Source organism: Pantherophis guttatus, chromosome 8, assembly GCF_059756535.1.
Source record: "Pantherophis guttatus breed Tessera chromosome 8, ASM5975653v1, whole genome shotgun sequence".
Classification (NCBI taxonomy): Eukaryota; Metazoa; Chordata; class Lepidosauria; order Squamata; family Colubridae; genus Pantherophis; species Pantherophis guttatus.
This window is the reverse complement of record NC_142070.1, coordinates 81,312,954-81,336,508: the sequence shown is the minus strand read 5'-3', so window position 1 is coordinate 81,336,508 and position 23,555 is coordinate 81,312,954. Positions and strand designations below refer to the sequence as shown.

Here is a 23,555-nt window from a genome sequence, read left to right as displayed (position 1 = left end):
ACCATAGGCGGTGTAGTTCTAGGTTGTCCAAGCTCAAAATTTCAAGCCTGGTGGCATAAGATATTCTATTGTGAGTAGAGTAGTGGAAGACTCTTCTCGTGAAATATCTCTGGACCCACTCAATAGTGTTAATGCCCGATATAAAGTGTGGATTCCCGGCGAATGAGCTGTATTCAATAATTGATCGTCACGTGATCAAAATACAGACGCTTGGCAACTGGCTGTTATTTATGATGGTCGAAGTGTCCTGGGGTCACGAGATCCCTTTTTGTGACCTTTTGTGACAAGCTCAAGTCAACGGGGAAAGACCGTGAGGTTTAACAACCATGTGACTAATTTAAGAAGTGCAGGGATTCCCTTAGCACCTGTAGCAAGAAAGATTGTAAAATGGAGCAAAACTCTCTTAACAAGCGTCTCGCTTAGCAACAGAATTTTTGGAGCCAATTACGGTTGTAAATTGAGCTCTACCTGTATTCTATCCGAAGGGGCTATGCGTGAACTGTGAGAGTTGCTGTGTCTGTGACCATCCCAATTTAGACATAGTTTTCACATTGCATGAAGTCCCCAAGGTAGCTTGCTTGGCTTTGAGCTAAGAAGGCTTAGGTTCAATCGACATTATTGCTAAACCATGATATATGGCTGTGTCGAAGGAGCGTAGAGTCGTGTTACAACCAAGCGTGGCTTAATGGTGGCTGCTCGTTTGTGACAGCTGTCTTCTGTTGAACAGATTTACACATCCGGAAAACGTTTGAAGAATCTTCACCTCAGAATTCCGACATGAGAACCTTGAGGGGAAATTTGGAGGGAATTTAAAGCATAGATTAACCGAGTTCAAGGATTAAATATGGTCAAAGCGATGGGATGCAGACAACTGTATGAAGGCAAGAAGAAATATACAGGTCAGTGAGCGAATGTGGGACACTATGGCTTGTTCTCCAGGTTTGCTATTTCTTTGTAGACCAGGGATCTCCAAACTTGGCAACTTTACGACTTGTGGACTTCAACTCCCAGAATTCCCCAGGTTGGCTGGGGAATTCTGGGAGTTGAAGTCCACAAGTTGTAAAGTTGCCAAGTTTGGAGAGCATCATTGTAGACTTTCACCATATTACAATCTATAAAATGTTGTCTTCAAGTCGAAATAAAAACTCAGCTCCCTTATCTGCATCTGTACAAACTACGAACCACCAGGAGTTCATTTTATCAGGGTTATATTCTTAGTGGAACTCCAACTGAGGTTTGAATGTAAAATATAGAAGAGATCATTTATATCTGTTTATAAACACATAACACACCGCAGTATATTTTATATTAATTTCATTGTTAGAAAACCGATGAGGATTTTCAGTCTTGAGGCTCACAATGGGATCCATCCATGCTTAGACTTTAGAGATCTAAGAGTTGAAGGGGCCCTGGATTAATTTATGGAAATGTTAAATCACTTGAATTTAAAAATATGAGAATGATATGATTAGGTAAAGATTCCCCTCGCACATATGTGCTAGCTGTTTCCAACTCTAGGGGGCGGTGCTCGTCTCCCTTTCAAAGCCGAAGAGCCAGCGCTGTCCGAAGACGTCTCCATGGTCATGTGGCCAGCATGACTCAACGCCAAAGGCGCACGGAACGCTGTTACCTTCCCACCAAAGGTGGTCCCTATTTTTCTACTTGCATTTTTTACCTGTTTTTGAACTGCTAGGTTGGCAGAAGCTGGGACAAGTCACGGCAGCTCACTCCATCACGCGGCACTCGGGATTTGAACCGCTGAACTGCCGACCTTTCAATCGACAATCTCAGCATCTTAGCCACTGAGCCACGGCATCCCATAAAACCTGCATAGGTCTCCAGAACTTCTAACTTCTAGATAACGTTTTATGGAAAATGAGTCTTCTCCAACATTTGCTTTGAAGGACAGGGATTTTCATAATTCCGTTATCCACCATGTCAGGTTTATATCAATCAAACTAAATCCTCTAAAAGTCTTTAAAGGGCGTGTTTTCCTAGTTCAGGTAGTAGCTTCCCTTGAGTAATGGTATAATGTTAGACAAAACTCTTGAGAAGCAAGGCAAAAAATGCTGTCCAGAGAACACAAAGATAAGAGTGGGCATAACCCTCAGCTGGGAAATGGGCAGAGGAAGAATCCTGCTTAAATTCCCAGGCTGTGAAAGCGACAGTGGGCGATTGGTACTTTCAGACTTGCAAGATTTTGCTAATGTAGCTTTCAGGGGTAGTATTCATTTGCGTTCTCTACCGGTTTGCAAATGTGAGCGGATGGCATAGACCAGGGGCCACCCGCGATTTCCACTACCGGTTCGAGCGAACTGCTCTGAACTGGCTGAATACCATCTCTGGTACGCATACAATAAAGTAGAATTAACTCATCTGGTTCAGGGGTGGGTTCTACTTACCTTTACTACCAGTTCACAATGGGATTGCGCGCGTGAGTGAGTGAAGTGAACATGCGCATCTTGTTTCTGCGCAAATCTTCCGGGTCTTCCGGGTGCGCTTCAAGGTGTTGGTGACCACCTTTAAAGCGCTCCGTGACTTAGGGCCGGAGTATTTGCGAGACCGCCTTCTGCCGCCGATAGCCTCCCACCGACCGGTTCGCTCACACAGAGAGGGCCTCCTCAGGGTGCCGTCGGCCAGGCAGTGCCGGCTGGCGACCCCCAGGGGGAGAGCCTTCTCCGTGGCAGCGCCTGCCCTCTGGAATGACCTGCCCCCTGAGATACGCACGATATCAGATCTCCGGACTTTTCATCGGGCCCTGAAGACACACTTGTTCCATCTAGCTGGGCTGGCTTGATCCCATCCTCTCAGTTTTAATTGAATTTGGTTTTAATTGGGTTATTTTAATTACTGGGCCGAAATTATTTAATTGTTTTTAACCTGTTTTTTAAATTTTATATGTTATGTTTTATCTCGGCTCTGCACCGCCCTGAGTCCCGCAGGAGAAGGGCGGTATAGAAATATAATAAAATAAATTAAATAAATAAATAAATAAATAAATCGCCTATGATGACATCTGGGGCGGTGGGCGGGGCCTCCCACCAGTTTTACTACCGGTTCTTGCGAACCGGTCCGAACCAGAGGCAACCCACCACTGATCTGGTTGTGTTTCCTCCTTGGTCTACCAAGGAAAGATGAGTCCCTTGATCTTATCGTACACAATTGGAACCCTTGTTTAGATTTATCTGGAAAACTATATTTAGATTTCAGTTTTTTTCCAGGACTGCCAATGATGTTCTGGCTTCTGTTTCAGTGTTTCCGGGTATTGACAGCTTTCCAATCAATTAATCTCTCTCTCTGTCTCTCTCTCTCTCTCTCTCTCTCTCTCTCTCTCCCTCCCTCCCTCCCTCCCTCCCTCCCTCTCTCTCTCTCTCTCTCTCTCTGTGTGTGTGTGTGTGTGTGTGTGTGTGTGTAAGCTTTCAAGAAGTGTTTGGCCCCAGCTACGGATCCCAAAGAACACAGCACACACAAAGTCTGTACAAATCTTAGTTTACTAATTAAGGACTACTAATGAGCTTTCTTAGTAGTTGTTCAAACACAAGTACAGTTTAAATTAATCTTTTCTGAACAAGGGCTGTTAATTTAACTTCATTAACAGCCGACAAGAATCCAAAGAATAATAACTCAGTTCTGAGGCACAGTATTTCAGATAACCATAATCTTACTGTGGTTGGCAGAATGCCCAGAAGCAATTTGCAGGAAAACTGACAAGAGAAACAAGAGCCAAATCAAACATTTCTGGAGTCAAGACGCGAAGGAATATGAATGAAGTTGTTTCCTGCAAATTGCATCAGTCGTCGTTCCTCCTTAAATAGGCTAAGGGAGTGGCCAATTAGCCCCAAGCCTTACTCTCGAGGAGACCTCCTCCTGAGGAGCCACTCCTGCCTTTTGGCAGCTCTGCGCGCCTGTGCATCGAGAAGAGGCTCCTCCTCTTCTTCCTCTTCACTTATGGGAGCTTCTGGAGGTTCTGAAGGCCCTGGCTGAATCCCCACCTCTGGCACCACATCTTCTCCAGCCTCCTCATTGTCTGACTCGAGTGCCAGCTGCACACCAGCCTCCTCGCTGTCGGAATCAGCTACTAACTGTACAGGCCGCTGACAGGCCACAACAAGAAGAGACTGGACTGCCGTCTGTCAGAAATGGTGAAGTGTCTCCTGCTTGGGCAGGGGGTTGGACTAGAACAGGGGCTGCCAACCTTTTGTACCTCAGGGATCACTAAATTCATAATTTTAAATCCCGCGGACCATAATATGAATTTTTCAAAAAGATAAATAGTATTTTGTGCAATATAAAAAATGCAAACAATTTTTCTGCGGGCCACCAAAATTTTCTTACGGACCACCAGTGGCTCATGGACCACCAGTTGGTGGCCGCTGGAGTAGAAGACCTCCAAAGTCCCTTCCAACTCATCTGTTAATCTGTGTGTATATCAAGTTTGTGTGTGTGTATATATATGTATGTATGTATGTATGTGTATGTATGTATATTTTTATACATACATAATAATTTTACGTGGGAGTTATAACACAGTTATAATTTTACGTGGGAGAAGACTCGAATAACCAAAGACCTACATACAAACACCCGCGAAAACCTGAGAAAACATATATATATATATATATATATATATAAAAATTTGATTTATATGCCGCCCTTCTCTGGAGACTCAGGGCACCCCCCACAATCTGGGTCCTCAATTTACCTACCTTAGAAAGGATGGAAGGCTGAGTCGACCTTGAGCCTTGGCGAGATTCGAACCTGCAGTAATTGCAGGCAGCTGGTCTTAATAACCAGCTTAATAACAGGGTGCCTTAGACCACTGTACTACCAAGGCGCGCTCTCTCTCTCTCTCTCTCTCTCTCTCTCTCTCTCTCTCTCTCTCTCTCTCTCTCTCTCTCTCTCTCTCTCTCTCTCTCTCTCTCTCTCTCTATATATATATATATATATATATATACATACATACATACATACATACATACATACATACATACATACATACTGAAGGAGGAATTGGAGAGGATGTGGAAAGTAAAAGCCAAAGTGACTGCAGTGGTGATCCCAGGAGCATTCAGGACTGTGCTGACCCAGTGGATCTAACAGATCCCAGGAATGACATTGGACCTCTTTGTTCAGAAGAGCGAAGGGCTAGGAAGAGCTAAGATCCTAAGCAGAACCCGTAAATTCTTAGGCCTCTGGTAGAAGACCTGAGACTGAGGAAGACTCATACCAGCCACACGGCTGAGAAGAGAATTTTTTTAAATATATACATAAATGTCCTTAACCATGATTTCGAATTGATCCTTCTGAAAGGAGAACTTGATCTTGAAGTCTTTGTTGAAAAACTTCCTGGTTTGATTATTCTATAGTATATTCAATACCGGACATTCCGAAAGTCGACATTTTGTGAAGGATTCTCTTTCGGTAGGTTTGTTTATCCAAATTAACGGAGCTGACTGTTTACCGATTTCCTGGTTGCCAAGTTATTGTTATTCTCATGCATAAAAAAAAAAAAAAAAAAAAGATGAGAAAACCGGCTTATGTTTGTGTTATGTTAAACCCAACAACTAGCTGACAAACCTGTCACAACATTCAGCAAAAGTCTATATATAGTCTTTATAAAGTCTGCTTTTGAATCGGTTCCCAGGGAGAGATATTGTGGGAGAACCTAAACAACGCTTGTAATGAGTGTACACAAGATTATTGGATTTAATCTGGTGAATCATACCGTTCAAACAGAATTTGATAGCAGAAATCATTTAAACAACCTCGTGCCTCTTTCAGAGAAGTTCTGGCAGGACTGTGCCCGCGTGCCATTTTTTTCCTCATTTTTTTTTTTAAAAGCTGAGTGTGTGAGATTATTTATTTATTTATTTATTCAATTTATATACCGCCCTTCTCCTAGTGGACTCAGGGCGGTGCACAGATCTGGTTGTGTCCTCCTTATTCACCTAAGTCAGGGATTCACACAACCTTTGGGCTGCGGCCCACCAACGGATTGCGGCCTATTCGCAACCGGGCTGCGCAAGCATCAGGTTGGCGTGCAACGCACTCGCGCAGCTCAACACACTGCGGTGTGCATGCCGGCCTGATGCGTGCATGAATCGAGCTGTGTGCACGCGTGTGCACATCAGCCCGACACTCACGTGGGCCGGTTTCCCTCTCCCAACCCAGCCGGGCCACTAAGCCGCACAGGTTGGAGACCGCTGACCAAAATGAATGAGTTCCCGTTGCTGTGCGCCAAGAACAGTTTGTCTGATGTTAAACTGGGAAGAATTTGTCAAGTTCTTTGTCAGGCATTGTTTGACGGAGGGGTGTCAATCTCGATTTCATTGAGGGCCACATCAGGGTTGTGTTTGACCTCGGGAGAGGGGCGGGGGTGTGGCCATAGTGGGCATGGCCAGCTCGACACCATCCGTGTCGGGGGCACCTGTGGTGGCCAATTGCTAAGGCTAGACTTCCCTCAGAGCCTCCCTCACTCTAATTATAATCTCCTTCCTTCCTTCCTTCCTTCCTTCCTTCCTTCCTTCCTTCCTTCCTTCCTTCCGTCCTTCCTTCCTTCCTTCCCAGTGGTAAGAATGCAGTATTGCAGGCTAACTCTGCCCATTGCCAACAGTTCGATCCTGACCGGCTCAAGGTTGACTCAGCCTTCCTTCCTTCCTTCCTTCCTTCCTTCCTTCCTTCCTTCCTTCCTTCCTTCCTTCCTTCCTTCCCTCCCTCCCTCCCTCCCTCCCTCCCTCCTTCCCTCCCTCCCTTCACAGTGGTTAGAATGCAGTATTGCAGGTTAACTCTGCCCATTGCCAGCAGTTCAATCCTGACCATCTCAAGGTTGACTCAGTCTTCCATCCTTCCAAGGCCGGTAAAACGAAGACCCAGATTGTTGGGGGCCATAGGCTGACTTTTTAAACTGCTTAGAGAGGGCTGTAAAGCACTTGTGAAGTGGTATATAAGTCTAAGTGCTACTGCTATTGCTATTTGTTAAGTTAGTGACACGTTTGCACAGTGAATCTGGCTTTTCCCATTGACTTTGCTGGTCCGAAGGATGCAAAAGGGAATCACGTGGCTGGGGGACACGGCAACCGTCATAAATACGAGTCAGTTGTCAAGCGTCTGAATTCTGATCACATGACCAGGGGATGCTGCAACAGTTGTAAGAATAGAATAGAATAGAATGGAACGGAATGGAACGGAACGGTACGGAACGGAACGGAACAGAACAGAACAGAACAGAACAGAACAGAACAGAACAGAACAGAATAGAATAGAATAGAAAATACAGAATGGAATGGAATGGAATGGAATGGAATGGAAACGGAATGGAACGGAACGGAATGGAATGGAATAGAATAGAATAGAGTAGAAAATACAGAATGGAATGGAATGGAATGGAATGGAATGGAATGGAATGGAATAGAATAGAATAGAATAGAATAGAATAGAATAGAATAGAATAGAATAGAATAGAATAGAGTAGAAAATACAGAATGGAATGGAATGGAATGGAATAGAATAGAATAGAATAGAATAGAATAGAATAGAATAGAATAGAATAGAATAGAATAGAATAGAATAGAAAATACAGAATGGAATGGAATGGAATGGAATGGAATAGAATAGAATAGAATAGAATAATGGAATGGAATAGAATAGAATAGAATAGAATAGAATAGAAAATACAGAATGGAATGGAATGGAATGGAATAGAATAGAATAGAATAGAATAGAATAGAATAGAATAGAATAGAATAGAATAGAATAGAAAATACAGAATGGAATGGAATAGAATAGAATAGAATAGAATAGAATAGAATAGAATAGAATAGAATAGAATAGAATAGAAAATACAGAATGGAATGGAATAGAATAGAATAGAATAGAATAGAATAGAATAGAATAGAATAGAATAGAATAGAATAGAACAGAACAGAACAGAACAGAACATAATTCTTTATTGGCCAAGTGTGATTGGACACACAAGGAATTTGTCTTCGGTGCATACGCTCTCAGTGTACATAAAAGAAAAGATACGTTTGTCAAGAATCATAAGGTACAACACTTAATGATAGTCATAGGGTTCAAATAAGCAATCAGGAAACAATATCAATATAAATCGTAAGAATACCAGCAACAAAGTTACAGTCATAAGTGGGAGGAGATGGGTGGTGGGAACGATGAGAAGATTAATAGTAGTGCAGACTTAGTAAATATTTTGACAGGGTGGAGGGAAGTGTGAAAAACGGTCATCAGCCCCTTTTCTGGGTGCCGTTGTAACTTTGAAACAGTCACTAAATGAACCGTTGTAAATCGAGGGCTACCTATACATATAAGGGAGCCTTTAAAGGTTGCAACTAAAAATAAAAATTGTCCAGCTTAAATAAGGAAACGGAACATGTTTTAGCATGTTTTTTTTCTCCCTTCTGCCAAGGTTGTGCATAAACTATTCCTCAACCTGAACATTCCCCTCGAGCTGTTTGCTCCTGACCTAAATAAACCTTCGAATGAAATATTGACACAGTTCCAAAACAAAAGAAACGAAAAAAAACAGAGAATCAAGCGGTTTTTTTCCAAGAGACAATAATTAGAATGTTTTTCATCAAGGGTTTTTCCAAAGCCATTTTATAGATCCAATTTCCTGGGTCTATAAAGCATATTTTTTTGGTATTTTATTATTTTATTTTTTTTATCTTCTTCTTTCTTTTTTTGCTTTTGATGATCTTTGAAACTTATGTCGGGACAGAGAAGAGAGAGGGGAGAGGCTGCAGTTCGTTAAACTTAATCTGGAATTGATTTATTGAAACTGTTCGGTAAAACTTTGCCGTATTTTTTTTGGGCACGGTATGGGGCACAGGTAGTCCTCGACTTACGACCACAATTGAGCCCAAAAATTGTGCTGCGAAGTGAGACGTTAAGTGAGTTTTGCCCCATTTGGCCACCTTTCTTGCTGCAGTTGCTAAGTGAATCACTGCAGTTGTTAAATCAGTCACATGGTTGTTAAGTGAATCTGGCTTCCCCCCTTCCCCCCTGTGGCCTGTGCTCGTCAAAAGGTCGCAAAAGGGGATCACGTGACCCCGGGGATGCTGCAACGGTCATAAATCTGAAATCATCATAAATCGTGATAAGTCTGAACCAGTTGCCAAATCAACTGAATTTCGATCACCTGACCAAGAAGGAGATACTGCAATGGTCGTAAGTGTGAAAAACAATCATAAGTCATTTTTTTCCCCCCAGGCCGTCGTAACTTTGATGAACTGTTGTAAGTCGAGGACTACCTGTATTTTCAGTTAAAAATGTTAATAATCTTGTAAAAAATTTAACTTCTTGATTAATTATTGCTATTGGTTTCACAAGAGCTAAGTTTATATTATGTTTAGGTAAGACGTGGGATTCTTACCATAAATATTGGGTTTGTTTACCATTTATAACACTATCTAAAACTGTGATGGCGAACCTGTGGCACATGTGCCACAGCTGGCACACAGAGCCCTCTCTGCGGGCACCCAGCCATCGCCCCAACCCAGCTCCACCGCACATGCGTGCGTGCTCCTGCCAGCCACCTGGCCCTTGGGTCTCTGTTGCACATGCACGGGGACGGGGCACATGCACAGGGGGTGCTTGCATTGCATTTTGGGGGTTCGTGCGTGCCCCCCTGTGTCCCATTTTGGGCCTGGAAGCAGTGGTGGGATTCAGCCGGTTCGCACCTATTTGGGAGAACCGGCTGTTAACTTTCTAAGCAGTTCGGAGAATCGGTTGTTGGAAGAAATCTTATTTTTTTTCCACTTTACAGGGCTAATCCTGTAAGGAAGGCAGGAAGGAAACATTCTGGTGGTGTTTCTAGCCTAATCTTTATTGCCCTGCTTACAGAAACTGCCTCTCTGGTTAACCCTTGTTACATTGTAACAGCTAAGGCGAAGCACCGTTCAACGTGAGTGACCTTGAGTTGGCCACACCCATATGGTCACATGACCACTGAGCCACGCCTATCCAGCTGGTCATTAGGGCAGAGAACCGGTTGTGGGGGGCAGGGTCATGCTTGGTGGTCTCATGGGCATGTGCGGGGGTGCTCACATTGCATTTGGGGGGTTTGGGCAGGTGCGCGTGCATTCACGTGTGCGCTTTGGGCACTCAGTACCAAAAAGGATAACATCACTGATCTAAGATCTAAATTTTTATTAGGTTTATGTAAAACATTTGGGATTCTTGCCATGGAAATTGGGTTTGTTTACCAATGGCAGTTAAGTAGGACAAAATGATAATCTATCTATTCCAAAGCCTTCCCTGTTTTGCATTCTCAATAGACATTTTGACTCCACCCTCACTTCTAAATGTATTAAAATAATGTATGTTCTTCTCAGAATTTCTTTATGCATATCTTATTAAGATGGTTTTAATTCTGAAACAATCTCCTTCTCCGTCTCCTTATCTTTATTTTCATAAGATTTTCATCATATTCTTTCAAACTTTCCATTACTCTTTTGGAAGTGTACATACATTTCTCCTCTGGCAATGTAATTTAAGAGATAATTTGAGAATTCCTAGCACATTCTTTGATTTAAACATAGCTGCATGAGAGTTAGCATTTTTGCCACTCAATGGATAAAAAGGATTAAAACACCTACACAAGAAATTAATGGCAATAATCTTAATCCATCTGAGATTTTTTTTTTTATTAAAATTGATTCAGAGATTTATTACACCCCTGTGGCTCTAAATCAATTCAATGCAATCTATCCGATTTGATTAACAATCTATTTTGATCATTTTCCATAAGATTTATGGGTAACATCAATTGCCTTGAGGTTATAATAAAATCATAGTCGATGTAAGCGAGAAACTCATTTGTAGTTTCTGAAACGGAAGCGCCTTTTCTTGAAATAAAATGAAACGAATTGCGCTTTTTAAAGCTCGTGTTAAACATTGATCGTAATTAACGCTTCGGTCTTGTTTGCTCTGTACCAACGAACTTAAATTACAAGGATATTATAATCATTCAGATTCTGAATTTTATTTGGGATTCATTATTCCATTAAATAATTGCTCAGTTCGTTTTGAATTCCTGTTGTGCTTTGCAGGCGGTTAGAAGTGAGTTATTATTATTTTTTACAAATCAGAACTTGCCTGAATTTAATTGTCTGGGGGAAAAAAAATTGTAAAAACAAATCTGAGGCATACTGTGAATGGTTTATCCGGCTTCTAAAATGTTGTACTTGGGCATTTAACAAGTATCAAGTGGTTGATCCTAAGGCTTTTAGCAATTATGTGTAATCAAGGATTTAAACTCAGTGGCAAGTTATAGGTGAGTTCAGGATGGTTTCACAATCACTAAACGGGAATTTTAATCTGAATAAATGCTTGGGATCTTTCTCCCTAGTTAAAAACTAATGCAAATATTATTATTATTTTGATTCGTCACACAGTCAGCCAAATGTTCAGACTGTATTTGGAATTTTTATCTTCCTATTGATTGGTTAATTGTTTTTGCTGCCAAGAAATTCCTCCTTAGATCTAGGTTGCTTCTCTCCTTGATTAGTTTCCATCCGTTGACTAGAATAGAATAACAGAGTTGGAAGGGACCTTGGAGGTCTTCTAGTCCAACCCCCTGCCCAGGCAGGAAACCCTACACCACTTCTTGTCCAAGTTGCTTCTTGTCCTGCCTTCTGGTGCTTTGGGGAACAGGTTGACCCCTTTTTCTTTGTGGCAACTGCTCAAATATTGGAAGACTGCTCTTATGTCACCCCTAGTCCTTCTCTTCATTAGACATACCCAGTTCCTGCAATCGTTCTTCATATGTTTTAGCCTCCAGTCCCCTAATCCTCTTTGTGGCTCTTCTCTGCACTCTTTCCAGAGTCTCCACATCTTTTTCACATCGTGGGGACCGAAACTGGATGCCATATTCCAAGCGTGGCCTTACCAAGGTCTTATAAAGTGGTATTAACACTTCGCATGATCTTGATTCTATCCCTCTATTGATGCAGCCTAGAACTGTGTTGGCTTTTTTGGCAGCTGCTGCACACGGCTGGCTCATATTTAAAGGGTTGTCCACTAGGACTCCAAGATCCCTCTCACAGTTACTACTATTCAGCAAAGTAACACCTATACTGTACCTGTGCATTTTGTTTTTCTTGCCTAAATGTAGAACCTTGCTTTTTTCACCGTTAAGTTTCATTATATTAGATAGGGCCTAATGTTCAAGTCTGTCAAGATCCTTCTGTATCTTGAGCCTATCTTCTGGAGTGTTGGCGATTCCTGCCAGCTTGGTGTCATCTGCAAATTTGATGAGTTGCCCATCTACTCCCTCATCCAAATCATTGATGAAGATGTTGAAGAGTACTGGGCCTAAGAGAGAGCCTTGGGGTACCCCACTGCATACTTCCCTCCATGTAAATGCAGTTCCATTGAGGACTACACGTGTCAGCATTCTGATGCTGCCATAAAATATGAGGCTTGACTTTTCACCTATTTATTTTCTCTGTAGATCATATCCCCTAGGAGATGAGATGGGAGGGGGACATTCCTGTGGGTTGAGGTCAGAAGCTGGGGAGACTGACTTGGAAGATGGCCAATGAGAAGATGAGAGTTGGGGAACGGAAAGGGAAGGGTTTGGGGGTCAGAGGGTTAGTATCGGCTACGACGAAGTCGGGGCCAGATCTGTCGTGCTCAATATTTCAGCAAAGATTAATTGTTTGGGAGTGCAATTTATTTGAGATGACATTGAAACCTGACAACACGTTGAGTGCGGTTGGTCAGCCAGTTACGAATCCATCGGATGGTGATGCTGTCTAGCACACATTTTTCTATCTTATCAGGTAGAAGGTTGTGGTCTACTTTGTCAAATGCCTTACTGAAGTCCAAGTCAATTACATCCACAACATTTCTCTGCTCTGCTAATTTTGTCACTTTGTCAAAGGTTTCAATAAGATTTTTGGTCCGGCATGATCTGTTTTTGAGTACTTCTGGTTTCCCTCACCGTACAGCTGCCATCATTTCTGTTACAATATTCTTTGTCTTGCCCAGAGTGAATTCACCCTCCCCATGCCCATCCTTGCCCTCCTGCCCTCCAGCTTGATAGCTACCAGTAATTGAGGTAGGTTTGTAGTCATGCTTGTAGACGACTTAGACTCTTGACTTATGGAGCCCCCTTAAGGCAGGGATATTGTGTTGCTCTTTTGATGAAATACCTTTTAATTAAGTTCTCAAGTCAGAATAGAGCTGGGAGGGACCTTGGAAGTCCTCCAGTCCAACCCCCTGCTCAAGCAGGAGACCCTTATGTTCATCACATTTTCTTCTCCTTCGTGAAGACAGTGGAGGTGCCTTCTCAGCTTCTCAACTACCTTCTTCTATGTTTCCCAAGAATGACAAATGATGTTTGATGTTGATACAGAATACCAAATAACAGAGTTGGATGGGACCATGGAAGTCTTCTAGTCCAACCGCCCCCTGCTCAGACCATTTTAGACAGGTGATTGTCTAGTCTCTTCTTTAAAAACCCCAGTGATGAAGCACCTACAACTTCTGAAGGCAACTGGTTAATTGTCCTCACTGGTAGGAAGTTTCTCCTTAATTCTAGATTGCTTCTCTCTAGTTTCCATTCATTGCTTTTTGTCTTCTCTTCTGGTGCTTTGGAAGATAAATGGACCCCCTCTTCTTTGTGGCAGCCCCTCAAATACTGGAAGACTGCTATCATGTCACCCCTCGGTCCTTCTTTTCTCTAGACAAAACATACAGAATTCCTGCAACCATTCTTCATATGTTTTAGTCTTCAGGCCTTTGATAATCTTAGTTGCCCTTCTCTGCACTTTTTCCAAAGTCTCAACATCTTTTTTTGTAATAAAATTGGATGCAGGTATTCCAGGTGTGGCCTTACTAAAGTTTTATAAAGTGGTACTAATACTTCACGTGATGTTGATTCTGTTTTTATACAACCAAGAATTATTTGCATTTAGTTTTTTTCTATATGTAAGATAAATTAACATTTATTTTACCCAATCCTTTTGTGCTCTTTTCTTTTTACAAACAACTACTGTATTGAAAATGTGCAACCCTGGTTTTTTACAAAGCAAATTCTCTAACTCTGAACAGCTTCGCATTGGAGATCTTTTCTGAATTAGAAGAACGTTAGAAGGACTAGATGTTCTGAGTCACCAACAGGATCTGCCTGTAAGCTCAAGAGCTTGGACTAAAGACTAACAGGTTCCTTCCATTGCTGTCCAGCACTGAGTTTTAGTATCTGCTGCTTAATTCAAGAAGTATTCCACAGCTATCAAATTCTGGAGCTATGCAGAGCCTAGTTTTCTGCAAAACTGTCTATTTCCCCCTTGAAAACCACCCTGACTGGATGCCAACACATCAGGTGGGGTTTATCCGTTTTGTATACACATGGATGCAAAAGCAGTTCCTTCTCTTAGTCCTCAATCCCCACGCACGGAGTTTCCACGGATGTCACTGAGTTTTAATATTATAACGAAGGAAAAAAAGTATTATTTTGCATTCACATTGTTGATGTCACCCATCGTTTTAAAAATCTCATTTTTTCCCCATACCAACTTAAAGAGCCACATTTACTGCAAATTTCTTTTAATCGTTTGACCTATTCCTCCTTCCCTCCCTCCCTCCCTCCCACCATTCCTTCCTTCCTTCCTTCTTCCTCCCTCCCTCCCTCCCTCCCATCAGTCAGCAGATTTATCCTGAAATACTGCATTCTAAAGACTGTACCATGGATAGATAGATAGATAGATAGATAGATAGATAGATAGATAGAGATAGATAGATAATAGATAGATAGGTGATAGATAGATAGATAGATAGATAGATAGATAGATAGATAGATAGATACCGGTAGGTAAGTAGGTAGATAGAGAATGATAGATAGATTAGATAGATAGATAGATAGATAGATAGATAGATAGATAGATATAGATAGATACTGTAGATGATAGATAGATAGATAGATAGATAGATAGATGATAGAAAGAAGATAGAAAGAAAGAAGATAGAAAGAAGATAGAAAGAAAGAAGATAGATAGATAGATAGATAGATAGATAGATAGATAGACAGACAGACAGATAGACAGACGATAGATAGACAGACAGATGATAGGTAGGTAGGTAGGTAGGTAGTTAGTTAGTTAGGTAGGTAGATAGATAGATAGATAGATAGATAGATAGATAGATAGATACCGGTAGGTAAGTAGGTAGATAGAGAATGATAGATAGATAGATTAGATAGATAGATAGATAGATAGATAGATATAGATAGATACTGTAGATGATAGATAGATAGGTAGGTAGGTACCGGTAGACAGACAGACAGACAGACAGACAGACAGACAGATAGACAACTGGTAGCTAGATACTGGTAGGTAGGTAAGTAGGTAGGTAGAAGATAGATAGATAGATAGATAATAAATACAGAATAAGTGAGTTGTAATAATATTTAACTGTCCATAGCTCTGGAGAGCAGGAGCACTTAAGACTTACATGCCGCTTCACAGTGCTTTTACAGCCCTCTCTAAGCAGTTTACAAAGTCAGCCTCTTGCCCCCAACAATCTGGGTCCTCATTTTATTGACCTCAGAAGGAAGGACGGAAGTCTGAGTCAACCTTGAGCCGATCAGGATCAAACTACTGGCAGCCGGCAGAGTTAGCCTGCAGTTCTGCCTTCTGACCACTGCGCCACCATGACTCGTTATAAAATCCCATTAGTCCTTTTTTTCTTTTTTCTTTTTTTGCATGCATGCATAAACTCCCATTTCACACTTAACAGACCTCCTGCTTAAGGACTAACTTTGCCTTTCCATTAATCCACTCTTTTTTTTTTTTTTAACTTCTCTTCTTCCTGCACCCAGGAATAAAGTGTTACCATTTTTATTGCCAGGCTGCAATTTTCATTAAGCTGTCACGCTTAATGTTCCTTCCTGATCCATGACTGTCTGTTCAGATCCTGTTAATAGATAGGTGAAGCTTACATTCCTAAGTGTGAGCTAACACGCTTCCCATTACATAATATAATACCTGCCTCGGTGACCTGTTTACACGAGGCGATTATTGTCCGAGACAATAATCATGTTTTCCAAGGCTACTCCATCATTTCGATGTACACGCTTACATATATAATCGCAGCAAAGGTATTCTCAGCAATCTTAGAAGAACCGTTCAAACGACTTAAAATTAATCCAAAGTAGGAACAAAGGTCAGGGTTTTTTGCGGAGGTGGGGAGGAATATCTTAACCATGTTTATTTTTTGCTGATGATGTTTTCTGTGTCTCCAACAACGCTGAAAATCTTCTGTAAGGGAAAGTGGGAACTCTAGTGCTTGCAGTTAAGATGAATTGATGACTGCATGTCATGTGTAGTAAGTTAACTCGACTGATACTCTCTAGTAAGCGCGGAATGACAGAAGTTCAAATGATCTTTAAAATCGCCAATGTTTGTCTGTACGTCGCATCCGAAAGTCATATAAACCAGAATACCAGGCTTGATCAGACTTTTTGTCTTTCGGGGGTGGTTGTTAGATCTTCGTGGTGAAGAAGACCTGGAAGCCTCTTGCAAACATGTGTGAGAAAGCGATGGAAGTTTAGGTAGCCCCTGACTTACAACACTTCGTTTAGTGACCGTACAAAGCTACGACTGCACTGAAAAATGTAATTTATGACCAGTGGTGGGATTCAAATAATTGAACAAATGGTTCTCTGCCCTAATGACCGGCTGGGTGGGTGTGGCCATGGTGGGAGTGGCCAGAGGGTGTGACAGGCAGCCCTCGGCCTCCTGCACCCCCCTGGGAGTGAAAATGGGCCACAGGGGGGCGCCACCCCACCATGCCCCGTTTGGACCTGTTAGGCCTCCCTGCCAGTGGTGGGTTCCTCCCGGTTCGGTCCGGTTCGGCCGAGCCGGTAGCGGTGACGATATGATGTCACCGAACTGGTTCTCATGACCTCCAAGCCACACCCACAAAATAAGCCATGCCCACAGAACCGGTAGTAAAAAAATTTAGAACCCACCCCTGCTCCCTGCACTTACCTGGGAGCCAAAATGGGGCACATGGGGACTCCTGGAAGGGGCGGGGAAGGGAGGGGCAGAGCCAGCCAGCAATTTAAGTACCAGTTCTCCTGAACCGGCCCGAACCAGCTGAATCCCACCACTGCTTATGACCATTTTTCGCAGTTACGACCTTTGCAGTGTCCCCATGGTCACGTGATCCAAAGTCAAACTCTTGGCAACTGGTTCGTATTTATGACCGCGGCTGCGTTTCCAAGGTCCCCTTTTGCGACCTCCCCGACAAGCCAAGTCAAGGGGGGGGGACCAGATTCATTTAACTGCTGGGTTACTCACTTATCATCAACTGCCGGGATTCACTTAACAAGAAAGCTCGTAAAATGGGACACAAAACTCACTTAACATACGTGTCCCTTAACGGCAGGAAATGTTGGACTCAACTGTGGTCATAAGCCGAGGACTATCTATGGATGAGCTACATCCACGGACTAGATTGGCCTTAAAAAGGCCTCTGTGTATCTCTTCAATCTATTGGCACGATCTTACCTGGAACTTCACGTGTGGTCTCAATTTTTTTTTTTTTTTTTTGCACCTGTCAGCTGGATCCTTGCAGAATTTTCTGATTCCCAGCATTAGAAGGTTTTTAGCTTCAAATTTTAGAGTTTCTGGTTGGTCGGAAAAAACCACCTGCTGTCTAAGGCCAAAACTGTATTGACGGAATAAATAATAGTGGCAAAAATAGAGTAGCGTTAAGGAAACGAGCGTGTTTCTTAACACCTCCTCCCATCATTTATTTGCGGGTTGAGAAAGAGTTACAAAACTGGTGGCCAGTTATCATTTCCAGATCTCTATGCTATTAAGACTGGTGTATCTGTTTGCTAGAGTAATTAACCCGTGGAACAGCCTGTCTCCAGAAATTGTAAATGCTCCAACGTTGGAGGTTTTTAAGAAGAGATTGGACAACCATTTGTCTGAAGTGGTGTAGGGTTTCCTGCCTAAGCAGGAGGTTAGACTAGAAGACTTCCAAGGTCTTATACCGGTTTATTTTGCTTTTTTGCAACCTTCAGTTGGACCTAACAGTACATAATAGAGCAACAGTTTTGGAATCAACATATCTCGAATGGGCCAATTTACAAAATAGGTCCAAAATCCAGGACTCCCGTGAGGTTAAAATTTGGAGAAATTTGGGGTGCTTCAGTGCTGCCCCAGGGATCCTGGTCGTGTGATTGCCATTTAACAGAATGACAGAGTTGGAAGGGACTTCGGAGGTCATCTAGTCCAACCCCCTGATTAGGCAGGAAACCCTACACCACTTCAGACAAATGGTTATCCAACATTTTCTTAAAGACTTCCAGTGTTGGAGCATTCACAACTTCTGGAGGCAAGTTGTTCCACTGATTAATTGTTCTAACTGTCAGGAAATTTCTCCTTAGTTCTAGGTTGCTTCTCTCCTTGATGAGTTTCCACCCGTTGCTTCTTGTCCTGCTTTCTGATGCTTTAGAAAATAGATAGAATAGAATAGATTATAACAAGAGTTGGAAGGGACCTTGGAGGTCTTCTAGTCCAACCCCCAGCTCAGGCAGGAAACCCTACACCACGTCAGACAAATGGTAGTCCTATCTCTTCTTAAAAACTTCCAGTGTTGGAGCATTCACAACTTCTGGAGGCAAATTGTTCCATTAGTTAATTGTTCTCACTGTCAGGAAGTTTCTCCTTAGTTCTAAGTTGCTTTTCTCCTTGAAGAGTTTCCATCTGTTGCTTCTTGTCCTGCCCTTCAGGTGCTTTGGAGAATAGCTTGACTCCCTCTTCTTTGTGGCAAGCCCCTCCGATATTTCCAATGCTTCCAGACAGCTTTCTACAAGGAAATTCAATGATAATTCTATGACAATTTGCCATGGCCAACTCACCACGGCCAACTCGTCAAAAGACAACTCGCTGTGAGGCAAGAATCACACTAATAACCAAGAAATGGGGGGATAGAATAACTAAAGAAAGGATGGAAAAGGAAGGAGAGAATCAAATGCGAATGACAAAAATGAAAATATTTGTTTTCATTATATTCTAAAAAAATAATTCAATTGAATAGTTAAATTGTCCCTCAGAGAGGTGGCCGTGGCAAGTTGGCCCATTCCAAACCAAAATGGGAAAACAGGTGGGAAATCAGAGATTGTTCCCCCTCCAAAGGTTATTTGTCCACCAGTGGTCATATTTATTTATTTATTTATTTATTTATTTATTTATTTATTTATTTATTTATTTATTTGTTTGTTTGTTTGTTTATTTATTTATTTATTTATTTATTTATTTATTTACTTATTTACTTACTTATTTATTTATTCATTCATTCATTCATTCATTCATTCATTCATTCATTCATTCATTCATCACTTATTGGATTTATATTGCCGCCTATTTGCCCATGGCTGACTCAATCGGCCCGCAGAATATAAAACCACATTTAAAACAATAAAAACTAAGAAAAAGAATCAAATCAATTAATATAGTACAATATAACAAAATCATCCCCTACCCCCACCACCACCACCACTCCCGCCCCGGCGACAGCGCCTCACACGAGCCATCCAATGGGCTCCATCCCACTCCGGGTTCCCCAGGCCCGCTGGCAGAACCAGGCCTTCAGCTCCTTCCAGAACAGTGCTAGAGTGGGGGCCATTCTAATCTCTGAGGGGATGATGTTCCAGAGAGAGGGGGCCACCACAGAGAAGGTCCTTCTTCTGGATCCCACCAGGTGTATCTCCTTAGGGGACGGGACCCACAACATTCCCTGCCTTCCCCGCTCTGGTGGGTTGAGGTACAGGGGTGAGGTGCTGGGGGTTCGCAGGGGTTCGGGAGAACCTCTAGCTAAAATTCTGTGCAGTTCGGAGAACCCCCAAATCCCACTCCTGGCTGGCCCTGCCCTGCTCGCCCCGCCCCTCGCAGGAGTCCCCACGCAGCCCATTTTAGATGCAGGTAAGTGCAGGGTATGCATGGAGGCTCGGGGAGGGTGAAAAACGGGCCTACTGGAATTTCAGGAAGGCCGGAAACAGGCCCATTTCTGGCCTCCAGAGGGCCTCCGGAGCCTGGGGAGGCCGTTTTCACCCTCCCGGAGACTCAAGGAAAGCCCACCCCTGGTCGGCTAAATGTGACCGTCCCTTTTATTTCTCGGTTAGGTAAGGAGATGCCTCTGAAAGGATGACCCAACGAGGCCCTGTTTTCTAATTACTTTTACATCCGTGTTATCATTTCCCCAAAAGAAGTTAACTGCACGTCACAAAAACAAATAAACAAGGCAGTCATAAAATACGGGCTCAAGCCATTTAGAATAACTGAGGCAGTACAGTCTACAGTAAAACCAGTCCTCCACATACGGCCACAATGGATCGCAAACTTTCTGTGGCTACGTGAGACAGTTGTTAAATGAGTTTTGCCCTGTTTTACGACTTTTCTCGCCCCGGGTGTTAAGTGCATCACTGCAGTTCTTAAATTAGCGACATCGGTTGTTAAACGAATCTGTTTTCCGCATGGACTTTGCTTGTCAGGAGGCCGTAAAAAGGGGATCACGTGACCCCGGGACACTTTGACTGTCATAAGTATGAGTCAGATGCCAAGCGGTCCGAATTTTGACCACGTGACCATGGGGAGGCCGTAAGAAAGGTCATAAGTGTGAAAAACGGTCCCTGTTTTCCGTGCCGTGGTATCTTTGAACCGTCACTAAATGAAAAGTTGGAAGCCAAGGACTACCTATAACCTAGATCGGATATATTTCTCCTGCCTAGAAATGTCTACCTGGTGATTGATTGATTTTTCATGGAACCCAAACCATGTGCTTCTTTAGGAAGAGCTCACGAAAACATTGTCTGAACTTTCTTACCTTCTCTGGACAATGACGCACGCAAATAAAATCCTTGGATATTTGATATAAGCCCACGCTCGACTGGGCCTTGTTAATCTCCCAAAGGAGCCTTCTTAAGCCCTAAAAATGTTGAAAGAATGACTACCTCAAATGTCTGACTTCTCATCCACCTTCACTGACAAATCTTGTATCTCCAGATACTTAACTCCTTATTCAGATTATTGGGTTTCCTTGGCAGGAGTCTCACAGGCATGGCATGGCTTGATTTAGTCTCTTTATTCCGGACTAGAAAGACATAAGAAATGTTCCCCCGTATGCTCCACAGAAGCCAAAGCTTGTATATATGGATTTATGGCCTTGGGTTTCTACTCTAGATTTCTTCCTTCCACCTTTATGAATCCTTTGGATGCTTGGCTGGGCTGCGGATGCCCTTGGGAAGGCACTTGAGATTAGATTAGATTAACAAGAGTTGGAAGGGACCTTGTAGGTCATCTAGTCCAACCCCCTTCTGCTCAAGCAGGAGACCCTACACCATTTCTGACAGAGGGCAGTCCAGTTTCTTCTTGAAAGCTTCCAGGGATGAAGCTCCCACAACTTCTGAAGGCAACTTCTGTTCCATGGGTTGATTGTTCTCACTGTTGGAAATTTCTCCTTATTTCTAGGTTGAATCTCTCCTTGTTCAGTTTCCATCCATTATTCCTTCTTCTGGCCTTCAGGTGGTTTGGAAAAATAGCTTGACCCCCTTCCTCCTCTCTGGGGCAGCCCCTCAAATATTGGAAGATGCTCTCCTGTCTCCCCTGGTCCTTCTTTTCACTAGACTAGCCATGCCCAGTTCCTGCAACCGTTCATCGTATGTTTTAGCCTCCAGTCCCCTCATCATCCTGGTTGCTCTTCTCTGCACTTTTTCTAGAGTCTCAACATCTTTTTTATAGTGTGGTGACCAAAACTGGACGCAGGACTCTAGGTGTGGTCTTACTAAGGCTTTATAGAGTGGTATTAGGACCTCCCTTGATTTTGATTGCATCCCTCTGTTAATGCAGTTTAGGATTGCGTTGGCTTTTTTGGCTGCCGCCGTACACCGCTGGCTCATATTTTGCAAAATAGTTATTAAGCATAAATACCATTTCCTCCCCCTATCAAAATGCCTTCCTTAAAGTTTAGGCTGGTAAAGAAATCAGGAATTGGGGCGATCGAAGCATCAGTCAAACATCATTTCTCCTTGGACAACACAGGTGACTAACAAGTAAGTTCTGGACTGCATAACATCAGATGCAGTGGTGGGATTCAAATAATTTAACTATCAGTTCTCTGCCCTAATGACTGGCTGGGTGGGCGTGGCTATGGTGGGCGTGGCCAGGGGGTGTGACAGGCAGCACTCGGCCTCCTGCACCTCCCTGGGAGCAAAAATGAGCCACAGTGGGGACGGGGGACGTGCCACCCCGCCTGTGCACCCTTTTTTGGCCTAGGAGGCCGCCCTGAAGCCTCCTGAGGGCGAAAACAGGCTGCAGGGAGACTCCTGGAAGGGGGAGCAAGGGGAGGGGCCATCCAGGAATTTAACTACCGGATCGCCAGAACCAGCCCGAACCGGCTGAATCATATGTGTCACTAGAAGGCAAAATCACAAAATTACGGCTCACTTATTTTGGCCATGTCATGTGGGGGGAGTTCACTAGAGAAATAAATTGTGTTGGAAGAATCAGCAGTAAAAGGAAACCAGGTCACCAAAAAACCTGGCGGATGGACACCATCAAAGCTGACCAGAGCAAAGAACAACACAAAGGAGCAGTGCAAGATGGGAAGATGTGGAGAGGTCCAGAGAATTGTCGGACTTGACAGAATGGAAAGAACAATTGTTGGAATGGGGTATGTCTAGTCTAATGAAAAGAAGGACCATGGAGGACATGATAGCGGTCTTCCAGTATTTGAGGGGCTGCCCCAAAGAAGAGGGGGTCAAGCTATTCTCCAAAGCACCTGAAGGCAGGACAAGAAGCAACGGATGGAAACTCACCAAGGAGAGAAGCAACCTAGAACTAAGGAGGAATTTCCTGACAGTTGAGAACAATGAATCAGTGGAACTACTTGCCTCCAGAAGTTGTAAATGCTCCATCACTGGTGGCTTTTAAGAAGAGACTAGACAACCATTTGACTGAAATGGTCTGAACAGGGGAGTTGGATTAGAAAACCTCCGAAGTCCCTTCCAATCTGGAACGAGCTCCCCCCAGAGATACGGAGGATCCCGGATCTGCACACTTTCCGCCATGCTCTTAAGACCCTCCTATTCCAGCAAGCCGGCCTGGCCTAATTTTCTCCCCTTTCTTTTTAATTTTTTTAAACTGAAATTTTAATTTGTTTTAAATTATGGGGTTTTTTAATTGTCTTGGGCTAAATTATTTAATTTGGTTTTAAATTGTTTCTAACTTTTGTATTTATGTATTTTATTCTGTGCCTGTTCACCACCCTGAGTCCTTCGGGAGTAGGGCGGTATATAAATTTAATAAAACAAACATAAAACAAACAAACAATTCTGTTATTCTATATTCTGTATCTGTATCATCAAACATCATTTGGCAAATCTGTCATTTTGGCTCAAAAGCCAAAAGTTTCTGGCAGCGAATAAGGAGCTGGTTACAAGAGATGTTAATGTTTAAAATAGAAGTTAAACCGGAATTTTTTTTACTGGGCATGTCAGATGGCAAATATGACAATAATGTAACCTA

At 42.8% G+C, this 23,555-nt stretch overlaps 1 protein-coding gene across 1 annotated transcript in view; it reads left to right on the top strand.

Moving 5' to 3' along the window:
* The first annotated feature begins 676 nt into the window (after positions 1–676).
* SLC34A2 (solute carrier family 34 member 2) overlaps positions 677–23,555 on the top strand; it is a 64,475-nt gene continuing 41,596 nt past the window's right edge. The window contains exon 1 of the mRNA XM_034426290.3: positions 677–899. Coding sequence (XP_034282181.1) covers positions 876–899 — 24 coding nt within the window. The 5' untranslated portion in view covers positions 677–875. The remainder of the gene's footprint in view (positions 900–23,555) is intronic.